This window comes from Schistocerca americana, chromosome 1, assembly GCF_021461395.2.
Source record: "Schistocerca americana isolate TAMUIC-IGC-003095 chromosome 1, iqSchAmer2.1, whole genome shotgun sequence".
In the NCBI taxonomy this organism is placed as follows: domain Eukaryota; kingdom Metazoa; phylum Arthropoda; class Insecta; order Orthoptera; family Acrididae; genus Schistocerca; species Schistocerca americana.
The window spans coordinates 576,936,761-576,949,801 of record NC_060119.1 but is presented as its reverse complement, the minus strand read 5'-3'; the positions used below and the strand labels follow the sequence as shown (position 1 = coordinate 576,949,801).

The window sequence follows — 13,041 nt, the reverse complement described above, 5'->3', positions numbered from 1 at the left end:
TGCTTTTGTTGATGTTTATCTTATATCCTCCTTTCAAGACACTGTCAATTCCGTTCAGCTGCTCTTCCAAGTCCTTTGCCGTCTCTGACAGAATTACAATGTCATCGGCAAACCTCGAAGTTTGTATTTCTTCTCCATGGATTTTAATACCTACACCAAATTTTTCTTTTGTTTCCTTTACTGCTTGCTCAATATACAGATTGAATAACATTGTGGGGAGGCTACAACCCTGTCTCACTCCCTTCCCAACCACTGCTTCCCTTTCATGTCCCTCGACTCTTATAATTGCCACCTGGTTTCTGTACAAATTGTAAATAGCCTTTCGCTCCCTATATTTTACCCCTGCCACCTTTAGAATTTGAATGAGAGTATTCCAATCAACAATGTCAAATGCTAGAAAAGTAGGTTTGGCTTTCCTTAATCTTTCTTCTAAGATAAGTCGTAAGGTCAGTACTGCCTCACGTGTTCCAGCATTTCTACGAAATCCAAACTGATCTTCCCCGAGGTCGGCTTCTACCAGTTTTTCCATTCGTCTGTAAACAATCCGCGTCAGTATTTTGCAGCTGTGACTTATTAAATTGATAGTTCGGTAATTTTCGCATCTGTAAACACCTGCATTCTTTGGGATTGGAATTATTATATTCTTCTTGAAGTCGCAGGATATTTCGCCTGTCTCATACATCTTGTACACCAGATGGTAGAGTTTTGTCAGGACTGGCTCTCCCTAGGCCGTCAGTAGTTCTAATGGAATGTTGTCTACTCCCGGGGCCTTGTTTCGACTTAGGTCTTTCAGAGCTCTGTCAAACTCTTCACTCAGTATCATATCTCCCATTTCATCTTCATCTACATCCTCTTCGATTTCTAAAATATTGATCTCAAGTACATCGCCCTTATATAGACCCTGTATATACTCCTTCCACCTTTCTGCTTTCCCTTCTTTGCTTAGAACTGGGTTTCCATCTGAGCTCTTGATATTCATACAAGTGGCTCTTTTCTCCAAAGGTCTCTTTAATTTTCCTGTGGATGGTATCTATTTTGCCCCTAGTGAGATAAGCCTCTACATTCTTACATTTGTCCTCTAGCCATCCCTGCTTAGCAATTTTGCACTTCCTGTCGATCTCATTTTTGAGACGTTTGTATTCCTTTTTGCCTGCTTCATTTACTTCATCTTTATATTTTCTCCTTTCATCAATTAAATTCAATATTTCTTCTGTTACCCAAGGATTTCTACTAGCCCTCGTCTTTTTATCTACTTGATCCTCTGCTGCCTTCACTACTTCATCCCTCACAGCTACCCATTCTTCCTCTAATGTATTTCTTTCCCCCATTCCTGTCAATTGTTGCCTTATGCTCTCCTTGAAACTCTGTACAATCTCTGGTTCTTTCAGTTTATCCAGATCCCATGTCCTTAAATTCCCACCTTTTAGCAGTTTCTTCACTTTTAAAATACAGTTCATAACCAATAGATTGTGGTCAGAGTACACATCTGCAAATGTCTTACAATTTAAAACCTGGTTCTTAAATCTCTGTTTTACCATTATATAATCTATCTGATACCTTGTAGTATCTCCAGGATTCTTCCATGTATACAATCTTCTTTTACGATTCTTGAACCAATTGTTAGCTATGACTAAGTTATGCTCTGTGCAAAATATTACCAGGCGGCTTCCTCTTTCATTTCTTAACCCCAATCCATATTCACCTATTATGTTTCCTACTCTCCCTTTTTCTACTCTCGAATTCCAGTCACCCATGACTATTAAATTTTCATCTCCCTTACTACCTGAATAATTTCTTTTACCTCATTATACATTTCATCAATTTCTTAATCCGGTGCAGAGCTAGTTGGCATATAAGCTTGTACTACTGTAGTATGCATGGGCTTCATGTCTATCTTAGCCACAATAATGCGTTCACTATGCTGTTTCTAGTAGCTTACCCGCACACCTATCTTTTTATTCATTATTAAACCTTCTCCTGCATTACCCCTATTTGATTTTGTATTTATATCCCTGTATTCACCTGACCAAAAGTCTTGTTCCTCCTGCCACTGAACTTCACTAATTCCCACCATATCTAACTTTAACCTATCCATTTCCATTTTTAAATTTTCTAACCGACCTGCCCAATTAAGGGATCTGACATTCCACACTCCGATCCGTAGAACGCCAGTTTTCTTTCTCCTGATAACGACGTCCTCTTGAGTAGTCCCCGCCCAGAGATCCAAATGGGGGACAATTTTACCTCCGGAATATTTCACCCAAGAGGACGCCAACATCATTTCACCATACAGTAAGGCTGCATCCCTCGGGAAAAATTACGGCTGTAGTTTCCCCTTGCTTTCAGCCGTCCGCAGTACCAGCACAGCACGGCTGTTTTGGTCAGTGTTACAAGGCCAAATCAGTCAATCATCCAGGCTGTTTCCCCTGCAACTACTGGAAAGTCTGCTGCCCCTCTTTAGGAACCACATGTTGGTCTGGCCTCTCAACAGATACCCCTCCATTGTGGTTGCACCTACGGTACAGCCATCTGTATCGCTGAGGCACGCAAGCCTCTCCACCAACGGCAAGGTCCATGGTTCATGGACACTACTCCCATGCAAAGGTTACAAGAATAAAGAGAATGTTAGTGCTAACATTTAAATTATCTAGTTGGCAGCTATGAATGAAAAGTAGGAAAATGCTAATGTTTAGGAACAACAAACAAAAATTACTGAAAAATATATTATTTAGCGAAATAGAAAAGGGATTCATGGAAAGTCTGTCCATAGAAGAATTCCTATAAATGATATTTGCTTTTTGTATCATATATTTTTGTGGGCTCAGTTACTCAGTGTTCACTTCCTGAGAAAAACTTTTTAAAGATGTATGAATCTATTATTTTCTGAGAAAAGGTAACAAAAATATTTTAGTTGACATAAAAGTTCTGGGTGCACAGTTGTAGCATGATACAAAGTAACTGTCACTGACATTTTTGCCATGGCTGCACAGGCCTTCATCTGAAAGGCCACTGGAACCATGTTGATGGCTTTCAAGTTTAAACATGTTCTGGCTCAACATACAGGAAGCCTATGTGCATACAGAACCATATATGTTATATACAACTGAAACTCTATTGCTCTATTATTACAGCCTGTAAGTGAAAATTGATCGAATTGCATAACATAGTTCAGCACAGGGAACGCAATAAAACAAAAACTCATTTGCCACAGGAATAATCCACATCAAAATTAACAGTGAATCAGAGGCAGTCAGTGGTTACAGTAAGCCGGTTGCACAACGAAAATGTGAAGAGTGATGTAAGACTGGTTTAGCATAGCAAATGCATTGACACTATTGTCAGTAAATTTTGCTGCGTTTTCCATTCTTGGTGAATGGCTGCTCCTGTCCCTTACCGTTCCCTGAAATGAAATTATTTAAAGAAACGAATGGATTATAATGTATTCAGGTATTTTCCAATTATCTGTCAAGACTTTCTTGTTGCTTAATGTGTGAAAAACCTGCTCAAATATTATTGTAACGCTACACCAGTTTCTGTTTTATATTTCAAAATGCGCTGTTCGGATGCTGATAGGAGTAAACCATATAGTTTTCAAATTCCAAATTTCGGAAGTTAATATGTGTGTATTACCTGCATTAAGAAAGAATAGATTAATATGTATGATATATTGAATACTCGGAATAAAATGTAATGTATTACTGTCATCAACTACGTTTGAATGTCGTTATTCTGTTGAGCAATCCAACGTTGAAGTTACCTCTGTTTCACGATAATCCAGCTCACATGAAATGACTTTGTTTCTTCCTTGTGGACAGCATGATGCTTCTCAGTTTCAGCCATGGCATATCGGATTTACTACAAATGTAAGGTAAAGACCTTTATTTTTGACTCGCATCTCTCTTCCAGTTGACTGTAAGTTTTAGCCTGTTATCGTCTTGATTTTCCTGTTTAATGGTAACTTCTACAGTTTTGGAAGTATTTGACACCTGTTTTATTAAGAAGGCAATTGTTATGATTCCTGAAAAATGCACTCTCATATCCCATCCCTGTTTCTCAACGTATCTTAAGACTATGCATACTAGAACATATATATTCAATAATTTGAAAACAAATCTGATATTGCAATTAGATGACATGCAGTTACATTATTCATTTATACTTTTCTCAACACTGCATCTGAGATGTGCTGAATCAGAGCATTATATACTTGTCACCTTGTGTGATGTAATAAATTTTGTCAATTTTAATAGAAGTTTCTGTTTTGGAGCTGAATTTTTCGAACATCAATAAATGTTTTTTTTTGCCTCTCATACATCAAATGTTATTTGCTGTTAAACTCTATATGGTCCCTGAGAAGTTAATAAAATAAATTTTATTAAGTAAAGGACACCTGTCTGAACCAAAGTACATAATCTGGAGACTTTATGTTGATAATTCTTAAGGATGATTTTTTTCTGAAAAGAGCTGCTAGTTGAAATAAGGTTAAACTTTCTATAACCTAATTCATATGGAATAAACATACTAGGAAGCAGTAGCTAGTATACCAAACCACATGAGCAGAATTCTGTAGGATGGCTTGGAAATCATGCAAAAAATATTGTTTTACTTAATTTTGTGTGCAGTAAAATACTCTTAAACAGTTGGGCCTAAAACATATTAAGAGAATTGTCTTGTATTACGTAAATTCGAAAACATTATTATTTTACTGCAGCTACTGGAGATAACGCTCTGAATAGAGTATGAATCAGTAAAACGGAAACCAATTGTGAGTCATATGTGTGATTACAACAGCATAAGGGCAAATTATGTAGACTATCTTTTGCTAAGAAATTCACGTTTTCACTATTTTACTCACAGATGGATATTCTTCTTTGACATTTAATACTCTTCATCCTATTATGTAACAAAAATTTAAATGACAGCATCCAAACATAAACGTTAACACACTTTATCTCTGTTTACAGGTGAGTTGCCAGCCGCCATGCTCGACAGTGGAGCGCAAGGAGCTTTGCCAGAAATATTCTGGTTATGGATGGTGGTATCCCTTAGTCTTCTGAACTGACAACCGTCACTACTCTAATGCCTAAAAGCAAATTATGACGTAACAGTTTCCAACATTGCTATAGACACTAAAGATATGTGTACCGTATAAGAAGGCGACACACGTTTATAAGAGAAACAGTTCTTCGGTGAGAACTATTAGTACACAATATATTTTTATCAATAAGCAGAGTATTTTTGTAGCAAAAATACATTAAGCAGTATGAAAGTATTGAAATGAATATGAAAACACTGTAATAACCCAGACATCCTGGAATAAAATATTTGTTATTACCAAGTATCAATTTAACATCACAATTATACAAAAGTCATTGCAGTAGATTAATATGTAAGTTTATTTGTTGGAGATGGTACCAAAATACAGTGTTCATATTTTGTACAACATACATTAGACTGCCTAGATTATTTAAAAAACCCAAATCAATTAAGATAGTTTAAAACTTTTCCTAATCATTATTTAGCATTTTTTTTATCTTGTTACTATAATTCTGAACGTTCCTAATCATTATTTAGCATTTTTTATCTTGTTACTATAATTCTGAACGTGAAAGTGACATGGTAGTTTATATTGTTTCCTTTCATAATCCACTGTCACTGTCGCTTAACATAAACCTCGTTCTTAGTTCCTGAATCCAGTTTCTGTATTTTCAGCATTTTCTGGTATATTCTTCCCACATTTCACACATGAAAGGAATTGGAAGAAGCCATACTATCTGGCACAATAGGAACTGTACCTCTGCTACGCACTTCACATTGGTCTGAAGAGTATGTATGCAGTTGCAGGTTTATATATACGAAGATAGCCGTCCCTGAATTATTTCAGCCTAATTAATGGCTCTCTTGTACAGGTAACCATATGTAGTAAGAAACTTTTTATTGGCAGTGTGTAAGAGGAACTGTTTCTCTGTGCCAACATTTGCATCTCACAGTAGCACTTACAACTTAAATCCTAAATCATTAGTGGGATATATTCCAATTTCTGTCTTGATGTACTGTTTTTATCCTCTACAGCTCTCTAGACTACCATGGACATTACCCTCTGATGTCTTAGCAGACGTCCTATCATCCTGTTCCTCCTTTTTTCCCGTGATTTCCATTCGAGGTGTGATCGAAAATAACGGGAATTTTTTTATTTCGAATACTTCGTACATTCGATTTTAAGATATTTTTTTGTGTTGTTGGTACACACGTTCCTGAAAAATGTTCACGTTTTCAGCTGTTTTCATTATTTGGTTTATTACTGACAGTCGAAAAGGTTACACGTGTTTTCGAGTATTTCGAATTTTTACTTTCGGAAAAGACTGGTCAAAGAATACGCATTAAATTTTGCTTCAAAAACGGAATTAAGTGCAGCACCGCATTCTAAATGTTAACTGTGGCTTTTTGCGAATCTACTGTGAATACGACAACGGCTTACGAGTGGTATAAACGTTTCAAAGAGGGTGGACTCGACCTTAGAGATGACGATCGCCTTTACGCCCTAAGACATCAACTAATGATGACAATGAGGAAAAACTAAAGAAACTTTTTCTGGAAAATTGGCAAATCAATATCAGAGAGGTTAATGATGATACTGGCATATTCTATGGCTTACACCAAGCATTTTTTTCCTTTGGTCATGAAACGTGTAGCAGCAGCGTCTTCTACTGAAATTGTTGAATTCGACGAAAAATGATGTAGCTGAACGATATCGCTCAGGAATTTCTGAACGAAGTCGAAACGATCAAGAACTTACAATGAAGGTTATGTCAGGTGAAACGTGGGCGTATGGGATTTACGTCAAAACCAAGGTCCAGTCGTCCCAACGGAAACTGCCTGAAGAGGCAAGGCCAAAAGAAAAATTCATAACATTCGAACACATGTGAAGGTTCTTCTCATTGGAATAGTGCACCATGACTTTCTGCCTTACGGTAAATAACGAATACTACTTCGAAGTCATGCGTCACTTGCGTGAAACAATGCGGAGAAAACGATCATAATTGTGGTAAACAGGACTCATTGAAACCGCATCACGATAATTCTCTCTCTCACACCTCCATGCTTGGTCGTGATTTTTTGAAACAAAACCGTTATGCTGTTTCAGATATCGTATTCATCGGACATGGCACCCTGCGACTTCTTTCTACCACCGAGGCTGAAGGAAACCATGGAAGGACGTTCTTTAGCCACCACTGCCGAGGTAGAAACAAAAGCGCTGAAGGAACTGAGCACCATAACGAAAACCGACTTCAAGAAGTGCTTCGAAGATTTGGAGAAGCCCTAGTACAAGTGTATGCTAACTGAGAGAAATAACTCTGAAGCGGACATAGTCGATGTTGCTGAATATATTGAGGTCATTCAGGAAAAAACAAAATTACAATTATTTTTTGATCACACCTCGTATTCCGTTTGTCGTCGATTCTGCGGAGAACCTCCACATTCCTTATGTCGACAGTCCACCAAATTTTCGACATCTTTCAGCAAAACTTCGGTTCTCTTTTGTTCCGGTTTTCCCACTGTCTATATCCCCCTACTATACAATCCTGTGTTTCAAACGTATATTCTCAGAAATTTGTTCCTCAAATTAAGGCTTATGTTTGATGCTAGAAAGACACCTCTTGGCCAGGAATGCCTTTCTGGCCAGTCCTAGTCTGCTTTTGATGTCCTCCTTGCTCCGTCCATCGTTGTTTATTTTGCTGCCTTGATAACAGAATTCCTTAACTTCATCTACTTCGTAATCCCCAGTTCTGATGTTAAATTTCTCGACGTTCTAATTTCTGCTACTTCTCATTATTTTCCCGTTTCTTCCAATTACTCTGTGTCCAAATTCTGTACTCGCTTAACCATTCCATTCAGCAGACCCTGTAATTGTTCTTCAATTGCATTGACGATAACATTGTCATCAGGAAATATTATCATTGATACCCTTTCACCTTGACTTTTAACCCCGATCTAGAACCTTTCTTTTATTTCTGTCATTCCTTATTCGATGTATGGATTGAGCAATAGGGGCGAAAAGTTACATCTCTGTCTGAACTGTTTTTAATCCGTGCCCTTCGTTCTTGAGCTTCCACTCTTATTCCCCCATTTTGATTCTTGTTGATATTATATATGATCCACCGTTGCGATAGCTTATCCTTATTTGTCTCAGAACCCCAAACATGTTGCACCATTTGAAAATGTCGAATGCTTTTTCCAGGTCGACAAATCCTGTGAACATTAGTTGATTTTTCTACAATCTGGCTTCCATTATCAACCAAGACGTCACAACTACCTCTCTGATGCCTTTACCTTTCCTAAAGCCAAAGTGATCACCTAACACGTTATCAATTTTCTTCTCTATTATTCTATAAATTATTCCTATCACCAACTTGGATCTATGAGTTGTTAAGCTAATTGTGCGATAATCCTCATACTTGTACCTCCTGCGACCTTCGGCATTGTGTGATGATGTTTTTTCTAAAATCTGATGGTACATCACCAGTATCATGCACGCTACACAGAAAAAGCAATAATCGTTTTATTGACACTACTCCAAATTATTTTAGAAAATGTGCGTTATTTGATATTAAGTATTCGAGAGCTCTTTCAAATCCTGATTTATAACTTCATCCTCAGTCTCTTTCCGAACGCCTTCTGTTTCTTCTAACACGTGAAAAGACAGGCTCTCCTCCACATAGGATCCCCCAATGTACTCTTTGCCCATACCTGCTCTATTCTCCCCATTTAACAGTTAATGTCCTTAGCACCTTGGTGTTAAAGCCCTTTATTTTAATTTGACCAAATTTTGTTTTGACTTTCCTTTATACTGAGTCAATCTTTCCGAAAAATCATTTCTTTTTTTGATTTATTCACATTTTTCATGCCGCCATTTCGCCTTAGCCTCCCTGCGTTTCCTACTTTTCATTCCTAAGTGAATTGTATTTCTGTATTCCTGAATTTCCCTGCACTTTTTTATACATCCCTCCTTTGTCGATCAGCTGCAATATTTCTTCCATTATCCATGGTTTCTTCATAGTTACCGTCTTTAATCGTATGTTTCTCTTTTTATCTTATGTGTTTGACCTCTTCAAGGAAGTCCAGCCCTCTTCAACAGAGCTGTCTACTGAGCTATTCGTTATCGTATATCTGTAGCCCTAGAGAGCTTCAAGCGTATCTCTTCATTTCTTAGTATTTCCATATCCTAATTCTTTGCACAGTGATTCTTCCTATCCAGACTCTTAGTTTTTAGCTCAATCCTCATCATTATTGAACTGTGATCTGGGTCTATATCTGCTCCTGGGTGTGCCTTATAATCTAACATGTGATTCCGGAATCTCTGCCAGGCAATGATATAACCTTAGAGAAATCTTCCATATCTCCTGGCCTTTTCTAAATATACGTTCTCCTCTTGCACTTGTTGAACAGAGTGTTCACTATAATAACTGAAATTTATTACAGAACTCATTCCTACTGTCAAGTTCATATTCTCCCGTAGCACTTTCTTCTACTCGTTCCCCTACAAACGCATTCCATTATCCTATGACTTTTAAATTTTTATCTCAGTTTACTTACTGAATTACCGTTTTAATATCCTCATATACTTTGTCTCCTCATCGTCTGCTTCCAATGTGGGCATGTATACATGAACTATTCTTGTCGGTACTGGTTTTGCTGTCGATTCTAACGAGAAACAATACTGTCACTGAACTGTTCAAGGTAACTCACTCTCTACCTACCTTCCTATTCATAACGTATCCAACTGCAGCTGTAACATTTTATGCTGCTGCTGTTCAAATTAAATGGACCAGAGATCCATATATTTCTTTTATTTCACTTCACTTACGCCCACTGTATCTAGATTGAGCTTTAGTACTTCCTTTTTCATGTTTTCTGTCAACAGTAGCGACTGAAAAGTAGAGAATAATTACAGCTGAACGTCTATAATTTGTAGAGGAATACACATGATTTTAAAATATGACAAAAAGTGGACATATTTCCAAGGGTATGTATGAGACTACAATTGGTAGAGAAGTCATTTTAAGAAAACCTTACCCACATGCCAGCACGTTACCAGTAACCGATGTGAACAAGCAGTTACTACCATAAAATGCTTGAATTACTTCCAGCATCAATCTTTCAGTGTGTGGTAGGGTGTGTCAATTACACATATTTGTTTGGATGGCTACTTCTAGCAGTATTGGTGTTTCCTCATGAGCTAAACATCTCATTCAACTAAGAGATTGTGTTTCAGAATAATGAGTTCAAAAATAAAGGTGAGCCTTGTTACACATAGTGTAAGGCACAGCATAGAGATTACGACAAAACTGCTGGGAATGTATAGAACAACATATTATTTAGAACGTCGATAATACGAAATAAATGTCCAGAGAGTGAAAGTTAACAGTATAGGTATCTGTCACAGTGTCTGAGAAAAAAGTAGTATGGAGGTGAAATGCTCGTGGAAAGCTAGGATGAATACCTCTGTAAGAATGCAGTTCTGAAATGAAGACGAAAACGCCAAGGTAAGGACATATCAGATACTAAATAGGTAGGGAAATGATTTATAACGAAACATACCCAGAATGTTTTTACTTGTTTGATTACTTCACGGAGTACAATAAAACATTCCCAGAAAGCTTCTTACTTGTTTGATTACTTCACGGAATACAATAAGAATAACATGTTTCGTAAGAGATTATTTCAGTTTCCTTCCATGAACGACCTGAGCCAATAAAAGAATATTGTTAGTCTTCAAAACTACCCATACAGCTTGCGAACATATTCTATTAGACACATCTATAAAACTTTTAGAAAGCGTAATATTCCATAGTTTTCTGTCTTTAACACGATTCTGTTTTCAGGACACAAATAATAACATACACCTCAGAAGGGTGGTATCGTCTCTTTCCGGAATGTGTTAAACATGCATGTGAAGTTACCACGATAACCGATACGACACACCATTAATGTCACAAGAGTATTTTCAAATATGTACCTATTTCATCATTTCCCATTGTCGCATGTGGTGTGACGGTAAACTGTCGACTTAGCGCTAGAAGAAATGTTGACAGTCTTGACTGTCTAACAACGACGAAGTTCCATGACTTGTCGAGCAACATTGGAGAAATAAGGGATGTCGACATTTAGTTCGCGGAAGAGAAACATCAGTGAAAGAGAAGCTGTGAAGGAGAATCATGACTCATGCCGTGATACTGCAGGAAGAACATCACTCGTAACCGACGGGAAATGAAGCCTTGCCTCCCGCCGCAGTTTCCATTCTACATTACAGTTAAAAGTTTCAACCCACTGGTGGTTGAAACGGGATGCTTTTTTTCCACTAGATTCCTGGATCGTAAGAAGCAAATAATGATTTGGTGACCTTGATACATAAGCACGATTTTTTTTTCGCCACAGATTCCTCTCTTGCCCTAACCTCTATCTCATACACTTGCAAACTTCACCCTTCGTTTTCAGTTATTTGTTCGATGTAGTCGAAACTGAGTTTTCCTTGATAGGTTTCACTCCCTACAGTTCCCTCAAATACGAACAACAAATATCCTATCATTCTGTCCATTCTCCTTGTCTTTCCCAAATGTTCCCGTCTTCACTGACTCTGCGGAGAACCTCCTCGTTCCTTACCTTACCAGTCTAGTTAAGTTACAAATCTGATATTCTTGTAGATAAACGAACTTTGAAATATGAGAGAATTTACAGGCTCAACGAAAGCGATATCATGTCCACTATTTTTCCCTTCCACGATTTTTTTTGTCATTCTGTGTCTCATGAGAGCTGAGCAGCCTTTTGTAAAAAAAACATCTTAACTCATATATTTCTTTAGACTAGGAATAAGTCTGGGGGACTATATAGTCGGTCCCACAACCTACACGTGTTTAATTCCGTATTGCGTTGATATTATCAGTATCAGTCTCTCTGTGACAAAATGGAAGATAATCTGACTTTACTTCCTATAAAGTAGTAGTAGTAGTAGTAGACAACATTCCATTAGAACTACTGATGGCCATGGGAGGGCCAGTCTTGACAAAACTCTACCATCTGGTGGGCAAGATGTATGAGACAGGCGAAATACTCTCAGACTTCAAGAAGAATATTATTATTCCAATCCCAAAGAAAGCAGGTGCTGACAGATGTGAAAATTACCGAACAATCAGTTTAATAAGTCACGGATGCAAAATACTAACGCGAATTCATTACAGACGAATGGAAAAACTGGTAGAAGCCGACCACGGGGAAGATCAGTTAGGATTCCGTAGAAATATAGGAACACGTGAGGCAATACTGACCCTACGACTTATCTTAGAAGCTAGATTAAGGAAAGGCAAACCTACCTTTCTAGCATTTGTAGACTTAAAAAAAGCTTTTGACAATGTTGACTAGAATACTCTCTTTCAAATTCTGAAGGTTGCACGGGTAAAATACAGGGAGCGAAAGCCTGTTTACAATTTGTGCAGAAACCAGATGACAGTTATAAGAGTTGAGGGATATGAAATGGATGCTGTGGTTGGGAAGGGAGTGAGACAGAGTTGTAGCCTCTCCCCGATGTTATTCAATCTGTACATTGAGCAATCAGTGAAGGAAACAAAAGAAAAATTCGGAATTGGTATTAAAATCCATGGGGAAGAAATAAAAACTTTGAGATTCACCGATGACATTGTAATTCTGTCAGAGACAGCAAAGGACTTGGAAGAGCAGTTGAACGGAATGGATAGTGTCTTGAAAGGAGGATGTAAGATGAACATCAACAAAAGCAAAACGAGGATAATGGAATATAGTCGAATTAAGCCGGGTGATGCTGAGGGTATCAGATTAGGAAATGAGACATTTAAAGTAGTAAAGGAGTTTTGCTATTTGTGGAGTAAGATAACTGATGATGGTCGAAGTAGAGATGATATAAAATGCAGACTGTGCAATGGCAAGGAAAGCGTTTCTGAAGAAGAGAAATTTGTTAACATCGAGTATAGATTTAAATGTCAGGAAGTCGTTTCTGAAAGTATTTGTATG

At 37.6% G+C, this 13,041-nt stretch overlaps 1 protein-coding gene across 1 annotated transcript in view; it reads left to right on the top strand.

The window, feature by feature from the left end:
• Positions 1-5,390, top strand: part of LOC124625120 (zwei Ig domain protein zig-8-like) — a 144,066-nt gene extending 138,676 nt beyond the window's left edge. The window contains exon 6 of the mRNA XM_047149149.1: positions 4,965-5,390. Coding sequence (XP_047005105.1) covers positions 4,965-5,062 — 98 coding nt within the window. The 3' untranslated portion in view covers positions 5,063-5,390. The remainder of the gene's footprint in view (positions 1-4,964) is intronic.
• The last annotated feature ends 7,651 nt before the right edge of the window (positions 5,391-13,041 follow it).